Genomic DNA, 22339 nt, shown 5'->3' on the forward strand with positions numbered 1-22339 from the left:
ATTACATTTAAAATATTTTAACACATCATTTTACAATAATATATACTATACTTAAAATATTCACATATACATATATTTATATATTTTACAATATTGTATCCATATTAAATTTACATTATTTGGTACATATTATATTTTCTATATAGAAGAGGAAGAAATATTATTTATTTACAGTTTCCCCTGGTATATTAGCCTTTAAACATGTGGAAGAAAAAAAGTTACGGATAAGATTCACTTGAACTATTGAGGGTAAATAAAAAGTGACTTCAATCTATCCTTCAAGGATAACCGGTGCATTTGGAGCATTTAGGAATGTAATGGTAAAAATTTTCATTTTTTAAAATGTTACCAAATTATTTACCGCATTTGTCTGTCATGCATTTTCTAGAAAAACTGCTACGATATGATATCGTCAAAGAATTGGTCAGACACGTCAAAGAATGGGCCAAACACGACAAAGAATGGCATGTTAGGGGCAGTCATCTACGATGAGATTATAATATTTGTTTTATAAGAAATCATAAAATAGGAAAGTGAGACAACTATCACATGAAAATATAACATCTCTTAATAAAATAAAATGAAATGAAAAATCTTTTCAAATCCATAAAACTTGGATCTTTATTTTATTTTTAAAGATTTTGATTAATTTTGTAGTAACTAATCAAGATAATTGAGTCTCATCATGACCAACAAAGTAACTCAAGAACATCTCATCTTGAGTACTAACTACTCATTTAAATCCCCAAGGTTACACCTCCAACTACAAAAATCAAATCGTTATTTGTCATGTTTTATTTTTATATTAAATCATATAATTGTATAAATAAATAAATAGGATCAGTACATTACTAAAAATAAATATAATAAATAAAGAAGACTAGTACATGACTGTAAATAAATATAAATAAATAAATGAGAATAAATATAAATTGAATAAATAGGATTAGTACACAATTGGAAATGAATATAAATAAATAAATAAATAAGAACGAGAACTAAATATAAATTAGAATGAGGTTAGGGGACACCTAACTTAAAGTAAATATAAAAATAAAAATAGTTATGAAAAGATAAAAAGATAATAAAAGTAAAAAGATAAAATGACAAATGTCTCCTCCCTTTACCTTAGTTATTGTGGAAGATATACCAAGGTTGTATGAGACTTTGATGATATTTTTTTTTCTTCGCTTCACTCACACCACCTATCCTTTATCTTTCTTTCTTATATTGGATGAACTTGATGAATGAACTTAGAGCACTAAATCCCTATCTGTTTTTTTTTTTTTCCTTTCTCATGTTCTACCTCTTCTAACATTTTGATTCCATTCACCTCTCACACCTATTTATAAGAATTAAAGTAATCATTACTTTTAGTTTAAATTTAAGTATATTTCGTTAACACTATTACTTTAGGTTTGTTTTTAACATTCTTCCAGTTTTTTTTTCATTAATGATCATCATAGTAGATAAGGATTGCAGTTCCCATGTGCAACTTTATCACTCCCTTTTTCTTTTATCAATTATATAAACTAATAATTATGTTAAAAAATAAATTTATAGTATATATACAATATTATTAATTTATGTTTCTTATACACTGAATTAATTTATAATAATTGCAACTATGTGATTATTTGAAGTTATTAGCATTTAACATGTAGTATAAACTTATTATTAGTTAATTAGTCCTCTATATTTATAATTGTCATATTTATATGTTTACAAATTATTATTATAGATATATTGTTATTTATAATAATAATATATTTTAAATAATATATATATAGGGGTGGCAATGCGGGCCGGCCCGCCCCGTTTAGGCCCGCCCCGCATAAGGCCCGCACACCGCGGGCCGGCCCGCCCCGCCCCGCACATTTTATGCGGGCCGCATACTCTGGCCCGTCCCGCATAAAGGTTGGCCCGCGGGTCCGCGGGCCGGCCCACTTTTTTTTTTTTAAATTTTTTTTATTTATTTATTTTTTTTATGATAAAACTTTCAATGTTTAAAAATTGGGAAACTTTAAGAAGTTCACAAAATTAAGTAAAGACTTTGGGGAATTAGATGATAAATTGATAATTCAACATTTTCATCATATTCATACTATGACATACACAATGTATTCTTTAAATTTTAGCACATTAAGAATTACATAATACTTGTCTTTTCCAGTTATACAAGAATTTGAAATGTTAATGCAAGAGTCCATAAAACAAGTAATTAATATACACAAGTGCAAGTTTTTTTTTCTTTTTTTTAATTTTATGCGGGCTTGCGGGCCGGCCCGCACGGGCCTGCGGGCTCACTATCCTGGCCCGCCCCGCGTTTTTTATGCGGGCCTGCGGGCCGGGCCCGCGGGCCAGGCCCTAATTGCCATCCCTATATATATATATATATATATATATATATATATATATATATATATATATATATATATATAATTTTATGTCTTTTTGGATGTTACAACAAGCACATAAAAGCATGGTTGGTGTGGTTTTTAGAATTTTCTATAATCATACCGTAATTCGTCCATGCAAACTACAAATTGCCTAATGATCGTACCTCTCCTAGATTTTGTGTTTCCTCCACCAAAAATCTCATGCTCCTCTTGATGGAGGCGTGGTTCGGAATCGTCATGGGAATTTCAGATCAGTTGATGGAATCATGTCTAAGACCTTCAAAGAGATCTCAGATTAGCTTCGTATCATAGAATGCGAACTCTTTTTCTATACTTTTTGGAATGTTTTTATTTGGGCCTTATCAGACCTTTAGTCATGTTGGGCTTTTTGGTGTTTTGGCCCATAGTATATAAGCCTTTGTGAATCATTTTGTATTCAAATTTGAGTTATATGGAAAGTTAAGTTTTCTCTCAAGTCTCGAGGTTCTCCTTAGAACCATCGGTTCTTATGTTTGAATCTCCGATTCAAAGTGGCAAATCTTCCTCATTATCTTGGAACCTGCTCCAAGTGGCGTGCTTTCCTCCCGTTTTGCAAACCCCAAAAATTGATGTCCTCCAATTTTTCCCCATCTTCGTTCTGGGTTTCATACTTAATTCATTCAAGACCCATTCACTCCAAATCTGAGATGATCCTACGGGATCTCTGATAAAAGGAAAACATTCCATGAGTACCTTAGACTATTCATCTTTGAATGCCTTTGCTACCACTTCAGAGTATACATGGCAAGTATAGTACCGCCTACCTACCTTCATTTATGAAGAATTTGTTGTTGCATATGTATGTTGTCATCAATATAGAAGAGATCAAAAGGTTTCTTATTTTCGTAACACTTAGTTGATTCACTCTACAAGATTTATAGTCACATGTCTCCACTGTCGGGTGTTGTCCCATGTAAGAGTTCACTTATCCCTTGGGATATCATCCAACTATTACCTTGTGTCGAGGTTTTCATTGTTGACTATGTTGTAGTAGTAAAAGAAGTATGACTACGTCATTCTACATGTATGCGATTATTTGTTATAAATGCAACTAGTAAAACAATTGGACAAAAAAAATTGTAATGAATTGAATAAGAATACAAATGAAAAGAATTACCCATGTTGACAACATCTTTCTTTGGTGTTGTATTTCTAAATTGTCTAATGAAGTTCTATGTTATGTGCCAATTATAGTACACATGCACAAAATTATTGTCATTCCAACAATTGTTGGTTACAGAGTATGCACTCTTTATTGATTTGTGGTGGTAAAAAAAGAGATACATTCTGGAGTTACAAAAGAATGTAGATTTCACAGGAAAAAGAACCAAGCCTCAATAGTCTCACCTATTAAGACAATGAATGAAATCGGTGATATGTTGTTGTGTCTGTCTTACACAACTACGACTAGTAGCGTCCCCTGACGACACATAACTTTTGCATACATTTATACCTTTATTGCAAAATTGAAAACACTTCCAATATACTCAGCCACAGATTTGCTTCCTTGAGTCAACTGCAAAAACTCTACCTCTTTAGCATATTTGACATTGTCGGGGAAGTACTCGGAGAGAAACTTTCTCCTAAAGACCTCCCAAGTAACTGGTTCCTGCCTCTCTTCCATGATGGACTTCATACTGATCCATCAGTGCTCAGCCTCCCCTGTGAGCATGTATACCGTGAAAGCCAACCTACTCTCCTCGGGGCACATCTTAGCATCAAAAATCCTCTCAATGTCCTTCAACCACTAATCTACGACATCTGGACTGGTCTTCCCATTAAACTTAGTCGGATGGTGCTTCAGAAAGCCTTCCAAACTCCATTCCCGTTGGAGAGGTCTCGGTTCAGGACCATGGACAGGGGTAGTGGTCCTGTTTACCTCCAACTGACGGAGGGCCTCCATGTGTTAACGGGTGAGCGTCCTCAGTAGCCACCCTAGCAGCTTCCATCTACTGCATAACCAGCTGTTGCTGCTCAAGTGAGGTCGTCTGTCGCTGCATTGATGCTTGATGTTGTTGCATCATTGCAGTACTCGGTTGTGCCATAGCAGCCACCATCGCTTCTATCGCCCTAGCGATGTCTGGTGCGTACCCCTAAGAAGGCTGAGAATTCCTACGCTGAGGTGCCATGTCACTGGCACACAGGAAAAATAAGAGTTAGACTTGGTTAGCTGAAAGCTTAGCTAGCAACACAAAAGTTACAACGGTAGCTAAGCAGACACACTAGACCATAGATCCTAAGGGTCGACCGCTCTGATACCATAAATGTAACGTCCCAAAAACTGGATAACCTCAAATTAAATAAAACATCACATACATGAATATTCAGAGAGTACGGGGTTAGGGTATAAGAGTATTCCATACGTCAGATATACCCAAATTACAAAGAAAGGGCTCCACACGGCCCAAACAGAAATACACTAAAAGAAACAAGTAATTAAACTAGGTCTTGTTCGAAAACGAGAAGCATGACTAATAAAATCCTTCATTGTCGGGCCCCACAATGGCCCAACACCCATCAAATCCATCAGGCTGCAACATCCCTACCATCATTACCGCTATCAGGGGTTCTCACATTTGCTCACATCAACAAGGTTGATGATCATCGCAATAGAGAAGACCACACACAACATACAAGCAAGTAACAGGGTAAGCTAGTATAAAGGAATATCATATTATAACAATTCATAGATAGTTTCAAGCCAAGCATAAATAACAAGCATCACACTAGAGCTATCAAAAATATATGAGACTCCAAGACTTGACTATCCGGATACGTGACTGAGGCACCACCACGTGGCAGTGGAATTATGTCCTATCAATAAGGCGTCACCGCGAGGCCTTCACGGAATTATACCCTTACAGGAGGCACCACCATGTAGCCTTCGTGGAATTACGCCCTGGCCCTGAGGCAACACCACGACCCCCCGTGGAATTACGTCCTTTTGTCGAGGCACCACCAAGAGCTCCCATTAAGAGGGTCCATGGAATTACGTCCAACAGATGAGGCGCCACCAAGATCTCTCACTACAAGAGTCATGGGATTACGCCCTACCACACTTAGTTCATGTTTCGCCAACCAATCAGAAATTTCTCTCAAATACTAACATCATGCATAAACAACCAATCATACAACTCATGCTTTCCAATTCATACCCAACAAAATACCATGCCATTTCCATCTCAAACTCATAAATAAATCATACCATCATCACACGACCCTTCTAGTAAAGCATTTGGGTCAGACAAACAAGTCACACATCAGTGAGCCACTCAACAATAACATCCAAACCCGCTGCCTCGCTCAAGCAAGCAGGGCTCGCTCAGGCGAGTGGGATCCTCTCGCTCAGGCGAGTCCCATCTCGCCTAGGCGAGGACGCGACTAGGGAATAGTGACCTCTGTGGGGTCTCGCTCAGACGAGCCCCTTCTCGCCTAAGCGAGATTGCACCTTGCTCAAAAATGAAGCCAGCTCGCCTGGGCGACCGTTCGTGCAGGAAAACTTGGGCGAGCCTCTGTCAGTCTCGCCTAGGTGAGGCATGCTCGCTTGGGCGAGAAAACTAGTGCCCGCCACTGTTCTTTCGAGTGACAGTCACCCACACACACCCACACAGTCCAACTGGCATTTTCAACCGATTATATTCACACACAGGCCGTTCAGTCATTATATACTCATCAAACAAGCAGATTCTACCGAAAATATGGTAAGGTCTAGCTTCCCTTACCTGGATATAGCTAGAAAAGGGACTTTCGACACTCACATCCGAGCACAATAGATCTAAGAGTAGATTCAGGAGTTGAAAACGGGAAACTGAAGAACATAAAGTTGTCACTATGAATCTTCGTTGGCTCAGAATAACCAGCTTGGAAAAGGCGAAGATGAGCTAAGAGTACTTACGTGGAATAGAGGAATAGAAGAGATCGATTAACTAGCTTGGAATGGGTTGACAGCAAAACCCTAGCAGAACGTTGAGGCTGTTCACGGAGGCAAGAAGTGTATTGTTTCTGAAAGTGAAGGGAAAATGGGACTGTTAGGGCAGATTAGGGTATGTTTTTACTCCTTGGGCCAACCTTTAGGCCCATTAGGTTAAGGGCAACCCTTAAAACAGGTAGAAAACTGGGCCTTACAGGATGTATAGTTTGATAGATTTGAAATATTGTCACTTTCTATGATTTAAGTTAAGAAATATTTGCTGAATTTTTTATATACGAGCATATGCAAATTTAATTTTCCTTGTTTTTGTTTGGTTTAATTAATACTTTGGTCTTAATATTGAAATAACCAATAACATCACAAAATATACATATACATAATATATTTATAGTCCTCCAAAAATTTATTTTCAATATTTTTTAGAAGAAATATAAATATTACAAGCATTAGAGGTACTATCAAATATAACAATATATACATATATAAACATTCTACTTTAACATTCTAAGAGTTTTGTAGCCTCACTTCATTTCCTCCACCACTTGCACGATAATCTCCTCATGTATAACATACAATCATTACACTACACCACAAAATTAAATGGTAAGTTAGTGAAAATTAACAATACTACATATGACAATTTCATCATCATTTCAAAAATCAACATTCTTCACCAAACATAAATAATCATTCTATAAAAAAGTTACATATCTCATCATTTATCACGCTCTCCTAATCTCTATCATAAGTATGATTTAACAATCCATACATAATTCATTATCAGTTATGAAATCAACCATTAATAGTAAGACTCAAATATCTATTATAGTAGAGTCATCACGACTCAATCTTCACAACATAAAAATTTGACTCTACCTTTAGAAGATTGTATTAAGCAAACTCAAATACTCTACACTTGTCATGTCTCTCATTGCCTCTTAGAAGTTATAGCTATAGATTTGAAGATTAGGATTCACAATCTCATCATGAGCATGACCAGGGTAATTTCTATATCTGCAAGGTCTAGTCCTCTTATATATCAAACTATAGAGTATAGAAACCTCCTTCGTCTCTCACTACTAGAAACCATCCTCTACTTGAGTTTGATACTAGCAAATCCATAATAGTCTCCACACAAAAATCCCTCTCAATACACCACCTATCATCACATCACATCAATGTAGTACTCCCTCTCAAGAGATTACTTCGTTCACACATCCATATAATAATTTACATATCACATTCTCATATGAACTTAAATCATCACACTACATCGTACATGTGTATTTTAGCTTAATCCTAACTCATCACAAATCATCAATCACATATTATTTATTTCAACTTAAATGCTAATAATTAATTATTTATTTTTCATTATATTAAAATAATATTTAATCACAATATTTTAATCAAATATTTCAGAACAGTGAAATGTATTTACCTCACCGGACCGAGAGATTAAGTATCAAAGTGTGAACCCTTACTAACAGCTATAGCTTTTGGTCAAGTGGCTAGCGCTGCGTGCTCATCCTTTGGTATCTGAGCAAGGCCGCGTGCTCGATTCCTGCCGAGGACGGAAATGGGACAGTGTGTGGTAAGTCCCTTGATTTCCTGAAGAGACCTTAGTAAGGGTTCTTTTTTTATAACAAGTGTTTTGCAAATTTAATGAATTTATATAGCATTCAAGACTTTGATAATAAAATACGTAGAAAAAAACTTCAACTAACAGTCAAATGGAAAATATAATATTAAATATTAGTTAATAAGCTCTTCAGCCCTCAATGAAGTATGCGAGACTTCCTGCTGATGCAGTTAGCTGAAACCTTGGAGTGTGTTTGGAAAGTCGTGGTTACGTTCTCAACAAACGTGAAAAGTTGTAAATCATGATTGACGTTGAACGCATTTCTTAAATTCTAACTTCCCTTTCCAAACACTGGAGTACTGAGCCAACAGTGACCTCTGGTTGTTCCATTTTCCTAACCCTAGGCACCACATCGCGGAAACTCGAAGCCCAATCTTCACCGTTTCTTCAACGTTCTCTCTCAGTAAGGTAAATCCCTCCTTTTCCGCAGTCAGATTTGGTGTTTCAGTGATAGAAATTTTCATATATATGCCTTTGGTTGGCTATTATTAGAAGCCAATGTCTATGAACAACAACTACAATTCTATCAAGCCCCTTGGGGCTTCTTCCTCCGGCTACCAACATCCCCAAATCGCACCGGGCCAGTACCCTCTGTCCCAGGCTCACGCCATCGTCCAAGCCCAGTTCCAGGCCCAGCTCCAAGCCCACGGGCTTTCCTTCACCCCTAATGCCAAACGTTTCCCTCCAAAACCCCCCGTTCATACCGCCACGCCGCTTAAACAAACGGAACCCGTGCTGGGGCCTCGGAGGAAGAAGCCCAGGCAAAATGAGAAACAGCTTCCGGAGAAAGCCTCCGCAATTCTCCCACAGTCGGCACTCTATACGCAGCTCCTCGACGTGGAGGCGCGTGTGGACGCTGCACTTACTAGAAAGAAGGTTGACATTCAAGAAGCAATGAGAAACCCACCCTGCATTCAGAAAACCCTTCGAATTTTCGTGTTCAACACGTTTGCAAACCAGAGTGGGGATTCTTCCGCACCCACATGGACTCTTAAGATTGTTGGGAGGATTTTGGAAGATGGTGAAGAAGCTGAACAACCTGGAGTTCTTGCTCACAGGATGCCACCTCTGTACCCGAAATTCTCTGCCTTTTTCAAAAGGGTAACGATTTCCCTCGACAAGAGGCTATATCCGGATAACAATGTCATCACGTGGGAGAATTCGCGGTCATCTGCCACTCATGAAGGTTTTGAGGTGAAGAGGAAAGGGGATAAGGAGTTCTCGGCACAGATTCGGTTGGAGATGAATTACGTGCCGGAGAAGTTTATGCTCTCGCCGGTGTTGAGGGAAGTGCTTGGTATTCAGGTTGACACGCGGGCAAGGATTGTTTCAGCGATATGGCATTATGTGAAGGCGAGGAAGTTGCAGAACCAGAATGATCCTTCGTACTTTCACTGTGATCAGGCTCTTCAGAAGGTGTTTGGGGAGGATAAGGTGAGGTTCTCGATGGTTTCGCAGAAGATATCACAGCATTTGTTTCCTCCTCAGGTTATTCTTTTGGAACATATGATCAAGCTCTCGGGGAATAGTCCGGTCGGGTCTGCTTGTTATGATGTGATGGTTGATGTTCCTTTTCCCATTCAGAGGGAATTGAATGCTCTAGTGGCCAATGTGGAGAGGAACAAAGAGATTGATGCCTGTGATGAATCCATATGCGGAATCATTAGAAAAATACACGAGCACCGAAGGAGGCGAGCGTTCTATATTGGTTTTAGTCAATCTCCTCTGGAATTTATTAAGGCCTTGGTTGAATCTCAAAACAAGGATCTCAAAGTTTTACTCGGAGAATCTGGTCACAGTGCTGAAAAGGAGCGTAAATCAGATTTCTTTAAGCAACCATGGTAAGCCTGCATACCATTGTCCTCTATTCTTTCATTTTGTTTGTTTCATTTAGTAGTTGTAACATGTCACCAATTTGTTATGGATGATCATTAGCTTAGTCAGCATGATTTAACATCCAGGTCTAAAATTTCTTGATTGATGGCTCCTTTCCATAAATTGCCTTAAGAAAAGATGATGATGCATTATATAATTGGAATTGCTTTTTAGTTGGATGCATGCATTATTCTTGACCTTTTATATGATTTTATTCAATTCAAATGACTGAATAGGGCATGATAGACTTTTTTTTTTTTCAATTTGCTCATGTGCCTGGGCTAGATGAACTTGAAAAGGGTTCACTTTGCTCTTATCTATGAGCGTGGGCACTGCTGAATGTTGTCCTTATAACCTTGTTTGACAACTTCGACAGGGTTGAGGATGCTATTGTTCGCTATTTGAATCGCAAACCAGCAGCAGGAAGCAATGCCCCGGGGAGCACATGATGTCTAGAGTTCTAGGTTTATTCTGGGAATTTTAGATGTAGCAAGTCATTTGTGCTGATCATTGTACATGGCTCGTTTGAGCTCGTGGAAGCTCTGATTGTTTAAGTTGATAGGTACTATTTAGTAGTTTCAGTGCTGCAACTTGCCTTGCAGTTCATATGTTGTGCAAGCAATGTCCCTTGACTTGATAGGTGTACAGCAACTAATTTCAGACTTAAGTTATCTTATGGCGGATAATGTAATATAAAGGAAAAGAAATATTGTATGCCATGCCATGATTGTTTCTTCGTGTATATGTTGCTGAATTTTATTAGAGTAAAAATTAACTAAAAGCTCTTCACTCTTAATTCCAACGTATCTTGTGTCAGTGTTTAATGTTATTCCAAATATGCGTATAATCAGTGTTAGCATTCAGCTTGGTGATAAAATTGTTTCAGTGGATTAAACTATAGTTGATAAAGACAAATAGAAAACTGTGAATCCACGTTGGCTTCACATTAAAATTCATGTGATGTTCTGTTCTGCTCCCTAGTTTTGGGACTAAAGCGTGCAATGGCACGTTGGTAGGAATTTTTTTATGTTACAAGAAAGTATAAGGGTAGTGACAGAGACTAATATAAATGAGGCAAAGACAAAGAACATATCAATGTCCTCCTAAGGTTTCTTGAGAAACTTGATTTGGGATAGATGGCCAGTGGGATGATATTGATACTTCTTTATATTGTGAAGCTGATTATAAACAAATTTCAACCTATGAAAATGAATGTGTTGCTAACATTTTTGTTATACTCTACCCTTTGGAGAAGTCTGCTTCCATTTTTCCACTGCTAAGTGTCAAGTTTTGTTGCCTGATGCTACGAATTGCAGAATGAAGGGAAAGGTAAACCTTCTTGTCAGTTTTATAGCGACCCAATCTGCTTACAGTTCCTAAAAGTGGTTTCAATTTTCTGTTTGTTCTTATTCTCTATTTTTTGTCGCGTTCCAGTTTTTTGCCTGTGCCTGCCTTTTAATTAATGGGTAGTTACAGTTTCATTGTCACCCTTAATATTGTGAAAATTTATAAATAAATGCGATTAGTACCATCACAATTGTAGTTACAGAGAAACCTAATAATCTTGATATTGCAGACAAAGTTGTGTTTGGAGGCTATTTTTTAAAACCTTGGGTAAGTGGCCATAGTTAAAGGACATTTGTGTCCGGAAGGAAAAACATCGGCGGTTTCATCATTGCAAGTTGAAATTCAATGGTGCATTTGCAGCACGAGGACAATTTCTGTACATCCTAATTGCCCAATTCCTTTTAATAAACTGTTTTCGTACTGTGCTAAGTGTTTCCCAGTCCAGCACATAAGAAACTGTGGTATTGTGATTTTACTTCAGAGATGCCGAGTTGATTACTGCAGGCCAAAACCATTACTTTATGGATTATCTTTTAAGGTTGAATTAGGATTAAAATATAACTTTTAAGATTACATTAGAGTCGATTTTAACTATTATTCCTTATTTAAATCACGAGTTAAAACTAAAACAACATTTCTAAGAAAGTCTATTATTAATTACAATGGTACTGGAACAAACATATGAAAATGACTTCCTAGTACTAGATCTCTATGTTTCATAAAAGGCTTGTTGACTGACTGCTTTTTTTGTTATGTAAGTACGGGAACTTTTGCGGACAAGAATAGTTTTTTTAATATCTTTCTGACTTTAGGACAGTAAGCCTCTAACACATAAATTTGTGTTTTCTTTCATGCTTATTTTTTAACTTTCAGACATCCAAACAGTGGAAACACTTCATTGTTATCTCTTATTCGTCTCTATCTTTCTGTTTTTACATCACATCATTTATCATATCAATTGTTTTTCCTCTGTCTAAATGTGTCTCCTCCCAAACGGTGCAAGAATGATTTTTCTGCATACCATGTTATACAAGCTGGCTAAATGGGGCTACAAATATCTACAAATAGTCCCTAAAAACTTGATTTGTTTTAATAGATTCCCCACCACAAGCTTGATAAAGAAGCTATGAGACTATCTCCTAGCACTCTAGGCACCTATAGAGGTGGATACAGACATGGGGTATCCAAGGTATCAGGAGGAAATAAATATCATTTCCATCTTAGCCGAAGGTATCAACATTTTCCCTAGTTAATTAAAGTATCTTCTACATAATTATTGGTTTCTTAGTTTTTTTTTTTTTTATCAAAACATTTAAGTTCTAGAGCATATCACTTTTTTATTTGTCATCCCAAATAACAACCATTTTGTAGCATCCCAAGTACCATAAAAACAGATAGAAGTGTCATACAAGCAAGTGGAGGGATTGGGCCAAAACCTACTGAAAAAAACTATAATGTGATAGAGAAAACCCATCTCTGAATAATACACTATTTAAGAAATCAGATACTTTGAAATCTTTGAAATCTAGAACCAGAGTCAGCACAACATGTCACCACACTAATTCTCCATCCAAAAAATGTGAGTAAAATGAAGAATCATATGCTTGAATGATTCAAAGCAACTCAACCACCCCTATCTAAGCTTCCATAAAACTGCTGTTATTTATTGCCTGGATGTTTGTTTAAATAGCCTGCACTTATTTTTTTTCTCGTGATTCACTCTGGTTTTACTTGATAATTTTCTATACCAGGTTAATCATTCACACTATTTTAATATAAGTTTTAGAATCTATAAATTGACAAGAGAGGTTATGCAGTAATCTAGTCTTCAGGCATGCACCATGTCGCATGCATAATCAATACATTGAAAAATATACATTCATCTTAATTAATTCTGAAACTGTCTTTGACATAAGAAATTCTCTGAAATCTCTTTCCTCGGCTGAAGTTTTTGCATCCAAGCAATTTGGAAGCTTACTTTTGAAAAGGCCCCTCTCACCATTTTATGGGAACAAAACGTGTAAACTATTCATTCAAGATTTCATTTAGCCACCATTAATATTACTCAGATTCTCTGCCTATAAATTGTATACATCTAGCAACGTGCTCAAGAAAATAAATGGGTGCTTTAATCTCACCAGTAAGAAGATAAGTTAGTCAAATAATCTTACGTGGTTCTTTAATAGGCCATACCTTAAATAATAATCAATTAGTTTGAGCATGTGCAATATTCTGACCAGCTTTCCAAGAAATTTAGGCAAATAGAAACAAACCATGTTCTGCAGGAATTGAGTTCACACCGATGATGCTGATGAACCATGTAAAATGACAAAGGTTAGGCTGGTGAACACGTGTGTAGAACAATACTTCATTGTGAGACTTATTTGCAACCAATCATTTCCTTTGCCAAAGAAACAGAAAGCAGTCACAAGTTGACGCTGTCTGTAGTGAGTAAAGTAAGCAAAAATACGATTTCATTACTTTCAGTATTTGCTATACAGTTTTTGAAAAGCAAAAAAAGGTAAAAATAAGTTGAATAGTATTCAATGTGAGAAGAGAAAATGTAATACATAATGAAGCATCAGCATTAAAATATGGGACTAATGAGTGCGATTGACTGAATGGAATTTAAAAATCTGAGTCAATCACTCAGTTTTTTCCCTTTTGGAAACCAATACTCTTAGACCACCAGCCATGTGTGCCGTGAGCAGTGGCACGAAAATAGGCCTCTGTGGAGCAACAATTGTAAACTTGAATCGGCTAAGAATTGAAGCCACCACATACTTCATTTGAATGAAGGCCATTTCTTTGCCAAGACACACCCTTGGACCAGCCTGAAAAACTGGAAACAAGAAAGGAGAAACTTCGTTCAACATTATTCCCTCACTGTTTCCAGGTTCCAGAAACCATCGATCTGGTCTAAATTCAAAGCAGTCCTTCCCCCACAAGGCTTCCATTCTCCCCATTCCATAGGGAAAATATGTGACCCTATCTCCTGCCTTCACCAAAGTGCCATCCGGCAACACATCATCACCACTGGCATGCTTGGAGTCCCATGCCACTGGGGGATACAACCTCATGGACTCGCACAAACATGCCTTCAAGAAACTCAAATTCTTCACCGATTCGTAATCCAACACCCCTTTTGCCTCTTCCACTATCTGCTTCTCCATGTGGGAATAATGTGACAGTATCCAGAAGAACCACGTCATAGCTGCTGAAGTAGTGTCCCTCCCTGCCATAATGAAACTTATCACCATGTCTTTGATCAACTCCTCCTCATGACCTGCACATAAAAGCCTTGACAAGAGATCTTCAACAACACCATTTTCCTCACTCTCCTCTCTCTTCTCCTTCCTCTCCCGAATCACTCTCATCACATGCCTCTCAACCTCCCCAACAGCTTTTCTAAGCAATCCTTCAGATCCAGCACCAAGCCATCTCTTCACCCTCCAGATCATGAACAAAGGTGCTGCCCCACGCCTCGCAGACACCTCTGCAGCCACATCAAAAGCCCTTGCGAGGGAACAGGTAGGGACAGAAGGGTCCAAGCAGCACCTATTAGTCCCCAGTGTGAACTTGCAGATCACATTGAACGAGAACCTCCCTAGCAACTCCTGCAAGTCAACCACCTTGTTCTCATCGGACAGCGCCTCAAGCACCGGCAAAAGCCTCTCACACACTTCCCTCTCCAACGTGTGCATGACAAACTCCCTCAGGGACTTGGTAGAGAACTCATGGCTCACAAATCTGCGCTGTGTAAGCCACAGCTCTCCGTCCACGTTGAAAATCCCTTGCCCAAGGAAATCTCCAAGGATCTCCGTGAAGGGCTTGCCTTTGGGGAAGTTGTTGAAGTTTGTCTTGAGTATGTACTCAACATTTTGTGGGTTTGCAGTGACAATGGTTCTACGTGCACCAAGCCTTTGAACCACTATGGTGTTGCTCGGGGACTCACCAAGTAACTCAGTGTACCAATCTAGCAAACGGTGCTTGTTCTTGTAGAAGGATATCAGACATCCGATGAGGGGATACGTAGCCGGACCCGTGCCGGAGAATTTATTCCGTCGCCGGAATTCTACCAGTGCGGTGTAGAAAAGGATGAGGAGGAAGAAGAAGGAGAGGAGGGGCTCCAAGGAAAGGAGGATCATGAATGCTCCCATATTACCATCAGAATATATGGAGAGCACTCTTAAACATGATATGAGTTGACTCTTATATGCCATTTAAATTTAAATTATGTGCATTATGATAATTATTTATTAATTATGTTCCCTTTATTTGAGTGAGAGAAAAAATATATTTGTGAGTCCTTACATAAATACTTCCTCCAATATTCTTAGTTTTTACTATCCTATTTTCAAAGATTTTTGTTTCATTTAACTATCATTTTCAAATCTTAATACAACATCAATATTCTTTTTAATTGTACTCTTACCCATTTATTTAAGAAAACCTATTGTCTTTTTTTTTTCAAAAAATTAGTAAATAGCACCTAAAAAAAATACAAAAGATATTTACATATCAAATATTTAGAGCTCCAATAGTAAGGATTTCATTTATATTTATTTAAATATAAAAATCAAGACGCTTACACGTTGTTTGTTTACCTTATTATAATAGGAATTTATTACTTTAAATAATTTTTTTGTAAAAACGAGTGAGATATTGTAAATCAGGAACACATGTGTAAGTTGCGAACATTTTCACTAATAATTATTATAAATACTCTTTTTAATCTGGTTTCCCTCTTTATTTATATCTCTCTTTCTGTCATAACGGTTGTTATGTGTATCACTTTGTCATTTTACTTTTTTTCCCTCACCTGAACCTGCTCGTATAGTGCATTCTTCTATTAATTTAGAACATATGTAGCCACTAAAAACAAAACATAAAAGTTGAAGTCCGTACATATACATGCCAAGTCAAATATGGCAAACGTGGAAAATAAATTAATGCTAGGTCAGTGCTCCTTGGCTATTTTTTTTTTATTTTTATTTCACAACGACCAAAAAATAATAATTATAATAATTATGTTTTTAACATTGGTTTTTGGTATATAGTTCTTTCATCACTGTATTTATTAAATTATTGACTTGCTTTTACGGAAATGCAACGTGCACTTAGTGGATGGAAAACTCACATGATGGCCATTTGAGTGAAAATAAGAAGTTTAACAACAAAAGAGACCATGAAAAGTAAAAAAAAAAAAAAATCCAACAAAAAGGAGAGTGGGCAAATGGACAAGTTCCAAGAGATGACTTTCTGACTGATGCCTTTCCTTTTATATCCCAATAGACGAGGTCTTTATCTGAAAAGGGAGATAAAAAGAAATAAATCTTCAACATATATGAAGAGTGTTAAAAGAACGGTCAAAAATAAATTTTGCCTTTTTATAGTTAGATTTTTATTTATTTGTTATCAATTACACATCGGTTTACACATTTGTAATTTGCAACTTTTAACTTTATTGTGTTGATGAAAAAGTGTTGTCATCCCTAAAAAAGAAAATAGATTCTAAAACAAAATTTGAATTGATTTTCATTCTTCATAGTGAAATTTGATAACATAGGAAAAGTAATTCTGAACTATCCATAAAACTCATACAAAAAGAACTTCAAGAGAAATTATGAAAATTTAAAGAGTCTATGACATGGACAATAAGTCAAAAAATGTAAAAACAAATATATTCAAACTCATAATGATACAAGAACATGAAAGACCTCAAAACATGAAGATCATAACTTATAGTTACATTCGTTGGGAAAACATTTGTTGCTCGACAAACATTTCTGCGAATTGTATTGTCGCTAGGCGACTTGGCTCATTAAGTGAAAGCTCACTAGATGAATTTGCGATAAGACACATTTTTAAATTCTATTTTTATTTTCTTAAGTTGATTGTTTATGATTTCAAGGAATTTTTTAAAAAAATATGTTTTTTGTATTTTATAAAAAAATTTAAATGATATAAATAATTTTGTATTATCTAATTAGCTAATCTAAATGAATTTAAGGAGGTGATAAAATTTGACGATATTCAGTATTTTTGTTTTTTTAACATAGTAAAAGTCTATCGTATTCTACTGAACTAAATAAAATATAATTGTTCCAGTACACCTAATACTCTCACACCGCTTAAAAGTCAAAATTCAGGAAGTTTATATACTCCTTCTTCTTATAATCCTTCAAGACGTTTTATAAGGACAAAATAACGAAATCCTAGAGTCCAAAGTAGACAATATCTTAAATGTGATGATAAACTCTAATATTGTTGTTGGATTTCTCGTCGAAACTATTGAATTTTGATGGATTTCATTTAATTTTTCACAAGATTTTCTGCTTCTTCTTCTTCTTTATCTTGTTATACTTTGTGTAACGTCCCATTTAATTAATAGTCCTAATTAAAAGAGGCGTCACACTGAATAATATAATAGCATACTCCTGGAGTATAAACCTCACTCCATACAGTTGTTCAAAGGTAAACAGAAGAGAAACTAGGCACACCACGATGCAATAACAAAGTATAATAGCGTAGTGACAATATCCCAAAAGATAAGCATAAAGGCCAAACAATACAGGGGCCATAGCCCTAAAAGAAGAACCCAAAAGCGGAAGCCATTCCAAAGACTAAGCAACAAAATCATCGTCTCCCTGTTGACCACGGGTGTTTCTCACATCTGCTCACATCAACAAGTTGATGATCATCGCAAAAAGAGAAAACCACATAACAGAACATACAACAAACAAAAGGGTAAACTAGAGTAGAAAACAGTTTGTCATACAGTTACACACAAATTCACAGTTCATGATGCATATGCCAACCAATCATGTTATGACTTTTCAAACAATACACTAAGACTCAGACACGACTCATCCAGATACATATAATTAGTCGGATTTAGCGGATGCTTGCACTTGTCGTGGATTTTCCTACTCTACCGAGCTGCTCTCCCCCGAGCTAAGTGTTACAATGTCTCCACCCCCACACACAAGGTTAGCCCTTAATGGGTTTCAGGCCTCCTACTACTCTCACCACAAGAGTTAGTCCGCTCTATGTGAGACTAACTGACTTTTTAGAGTGCTAGGATGCAACATTACCTTGAATCCTTACTAAATTATATAGATGGGGCACCACCATGAACTCCCACTAACATGGGTCATGGAATTATGTCCCGACCAATTGAGGCACCACCATGAAGTCTCACCTAGAGACTCATGGAATTACGTCATAACCAAACCAAAACCATGGTCCCAACCATCAATGTACATCATTGCTCATACCAAATTCATGACCACATATATATCCAACCTTTCATGTATAGTCCATATCAAGATCATGCCAAATTCACAATTCACCACATAAAAACCTTCCTTAATCATGCATATTCACCCATATCATACTATAACATAACGATTCAATCAAGCATATATCAAACACTCAAGATCAGGGAAGAAACAGAAAAAAACACACATTCTCGCCCAATCCTCGCTCAGGCGGAAGAGACTCGCTCAAGCGAGAGGTTTCCATCGCTCAGGCGAGCTCCCTTCGCCTAGGCGAGAGCTCGAAAAGAGGGAACAATAGCCTTCGTGTCCTCTCGCTTAGTCGAGCCCTTCTCGCCTGAGCGAGATGGACTCTCGCTCAAAATAGAGGCATGTCGCCTGAGCGACAGTTCGCACAGGTTATAGGGAAAAGGCTCTGGTACTCTCACTTGAGTGAGACTGACTCGCTTGGGCGAGATTATCAGAGTTCTCCACTGTTCTCGCGTGCACAGATAACCATCTCAACCAAATCAATATATTTTAAACAGTCTCATGTAACGATAACAACAACTAATCATCTCAAGCCAAGAAACAAAATCAAAACCACCATAGAAATCAAAATAAACATTGAAACCTAGCTTCCCTTACCTAAAAAGGTTGAGCAAGGACTTCAACACCAACTGCGGAGCACAAAAGCTCAAGGAACAGATTTAGGAGGCGGAGCAGGAATGGGCTTGAGTGAACTTGACGGAGGCTAGGAATCAAACCCTAGCAGAGCATAGTTTCGGAAGAGAAGAGAAGAGCAGAGAAGAGAAGAGAAGAGCAAAAGGACTATTTTTTGAAAGTGAGAAAAAAGTAGGGTTAGGGTAGTTTAGGGTCCTTGGTCCCCTTTGGGCCAGTCCTAGGCCCAACTGCTTGGGGCAGCTCCTTTTAAAATAAGGGCAAAAAATATTGGGCCTTACACTTTGTATCTACCACATATAACCCATTCCTTCTTTATTGAAGGCGGTAAAGAAATTTGTATGCAGTCGTGTTAAGTTTCTCAAGCACAAACTCTTGGTCAAACCAATATATAAATATTTATATTTTCAACATTATAAACTAGGACCATAGTTTTAAACTTAAACACAACCCAAAATCTAAAATGAAATGCATAATAAAAACGCTAGTACAGGAATATAGGAAGACATGAAGTTAACACGAATTTACTATTAAGATGTAAGCAAATTTTCTTTGTCCAAACTTTGAATTTTTTTTTCTTTAAATTTTTTATTTTTCACTCTTTTTCCTAAAATTGATGGATTTTTTTTATAAACCTATAACATTCTTTCATATCCTTTAAATTCTAACCTCATAAATTTATAACCATCTCAACTGAAAAAAAAATTCTAAAACACTCTTTAAAGAAAAATAAAAAAAAAATAATTTCTTCATAAGTTGGAACAAACTTATATATGAAAAAATGATTTTTTTTTTGGAAATGAAAAACTAATTCAATCCAAAAAAATCAACTTGCAAGGTGAGGTTTGCACCCAATTATATATTGTAAATTGCCCTTATCTTTAGTCGATGTGGGACTTCCAACACACCCCTTTTGCCAAGGTATATATATTTCATGTGTGGGAGTGGTTTGAAAGTGGGTCGATAGCGAGTAGAACAATAAACCCAACATAACATCGAATTTTCATAAGTCATTTTCCCATTATCTTTTAAACATGGCAAGACTTCTTATACCAAAACTTTCTAAGATATCAAACAAGTAAGCTTTATTTGTTAAGAAGTGGACTTTAAGCCTAATTCAACCCACAAAACCAACTTGTAAGGTGAGATTTGCACCCAATTATATATTGTAAATTGCCCTTATCTTTAGTTGATGTGGAACTTCCAACACACCCCTCATGTCAAGGTAGTGGGCAGACAGCGAGTAGAACAATAAACCCAATATAACATCAAATTTTGCTAGAATAGGCTCTAAACCACAACTTTCATACCATGTTAAGAAATGAACTTTAAGCTTAACTCAACCCCACAAAACAGGCTTGTAAGGACCTAGTAATTGGGTATTTATAAAACTATAGAAGGTTTATTAAAATCAAATATGTATATATTTATTAATAAAAGGCTAAACTATAATTCAGTTTTGATTATATAGTGTTTAGATTAGAAATATTGTTCATCTCTCCAGAAACCTTTCCCTATATCTTCTTTGGCTTTTCTCTAAGCTTCTTCACCCATCTTTCATATATTTTGCAATTAGATACCATCCATCTGATTAAAATCTCAATTAGAGTAAGTTCTTCCTTTAACCCTTTTTTAAACGATTATTCTACTTTGCCCATGCATGTGAGCTTGGCAAGCTGCATGCAATTCCATCTTCTTCTATTTGGTCCTTTGTGTGTTTGTAATTCTTGTAGTAAGGTCAGATCATTGATCTGAGGTTATTCTTGTGTAGATAGAATCACTAGACGAGTGAGCTATGAAGGAAAAAATAGCGCTATAGGTGTCCAATCTCAAGGTAAGGGAGCTAGAAATTTTGCACAAAATTGTATTATAATGGGATTTGAAGTGTAGGATTAAAAAAAGTTGCATTGTTAGGCTTACTAGATCAAATAAATTGTTTAATTTTGGCCTGAAAAATGTATGGTTCCACTAAGTGATGAAATGTGTGAATTAATTGTATAATTTCATGAATTTGCATGTGTTGTGATTTCTCTATATTGTGATACTCTAAAGGTTTTGTTGAAAATGAGATGATTTGGGCTATAAATTTATATTTTATTATAAAATGAGTAGAAACAATTGGACAAATCAATTAGAGTGTCTTAACGTAGAAAATCAGGTTGTATGTTTCTTCTGATATAGTTGATAGCACTATCGTTGACGCAATCAAATTAATATTACTAAATTATAACAACATCAATATTGCTAAGATAGTAGCCAAAAATATTAGTATAGGTAAGATAACCCAAAGTCGTCTCCCAACGAACACGAAATTGATTCCTAACAAATTAGTTCTTATAAAAGTATACAAAAAAGTTAGTCAAACACAATAAAAATAATACAAGAAAATAAAGATAAATAAAAGTTTAAATCACATAATAATTAATGATAGAAATAAATGAAATTGAAAAGATAAAAAAATATAAAAACAATTATAAAGAAAATATACTCTTTCAAAACAAGATTCATCACTGGTGTAACATTCCATTTTAGTAGCTTACAACTAATAAAATATAACACTTCATCATAGTATTCAAAACAAGTAATCCAATTAATAAAGTATATTAATACAGTCTTACAAAAGATAGGACTATAAAATTATATCATTTATAAACTCAAACTAAACCAACAAGCTCTATATAAAAACTAACCACTACTAAAGCTCCCTGAGACCTTCCACTACTCTTACTGATAGCTCCTCATCTTTCAAAGGTGCCATTAAATCTATAACTTCATTTGCTCACACTGAATAGGTGATCATCGCATAAGAAAGTGATAAACAACATAGGAAAACACAAGGCATAAAAAAGGGTAAGCTAGTGATCAACTCAAGAAATGTGGCACTCCACGGTGAAAATTATTGCTCACTGCCACATCAGATTGTAGCAAAGGCATTTTATATTTTTGAGTGATCTTAGACATGATTAGTTTCTCAAATTGGTACTCCTCCCTTAGTACCTTGGTTCAAAACAGTTTTAGCAGAAAAAAGGGAGTACCAATTCGTACAATTGATTAGATTCCAAATCTCCCTAGTCAACAACAAATCAACCAGATCATTCAAACATCAATTTACATCTTTAACATACCAATTTACATAAGAACATACTCACCAAACATATTAATAAAA

General features: G+C 36.2%; 1 protein-coding gene and 1 pseudogene across 2 annotated transcripts; one reads left to right on the forward strand and one right to left on the reverse strand.

The window, feature by feature from the left end:
• Nucleotides 1-8143: 8143 nt before the first annotated feature.
• Nucleotides 8144-10628, forward strand: LOC114192996 (SWI/SNF complex component SNF12 homolog). 2 transcript variants are annotated; one of them, XM_028082689.2, is made up of 3 exons: nt 8144-8419; nt 8504-9852; nt 10263-10628. In XM_028082689.2, the coding sequence occupies exons 2-3, from the start codon at nt 8510-8512 to the stop codon at nt 10333-10335; spliced, it is 1416 nt and encodes a 471-aa protein (XP_027938490.1). In that variant the 5' UTR covers nt 8144-8419; nt 8504-8509; the 3' UTR covers nt 10336-10628. The 2 variants fall into 2 exon arrangements, with proteins under 2 accessions (XP_027938490.1, XP_027938484.1); XM_028082683.2 differs by having other exon boundaries at nt 8144-9852.
• A 2985-nt stretch (nt 10629-13613) lies between these two features.
• On the reverse strand, nt 13614-15394 carry LOC114180532 (cytochrome P450 94B3 pseudogene; annotated as a pseudogene).
• Between the last annotated feature and the right edge of the window lie 6945 nt (nt 15395-22339).

Source organism: Vigna unguiculata, chromosome 1 (assembly GCF_037176805.1).
Source record: "Vigna unguiculata cultivar grain cowpea cultivar isolate G323 ecotype 2 chromosome 1, ASM3717680v1, whole genome shotgun sequence".
Lineage (NCBI taxonomy): Eukaryota > Viridiplantae > Streptophyta > Magnoliopsida > Fabales > Fabaceae > Vigna > Vigna unguiculata.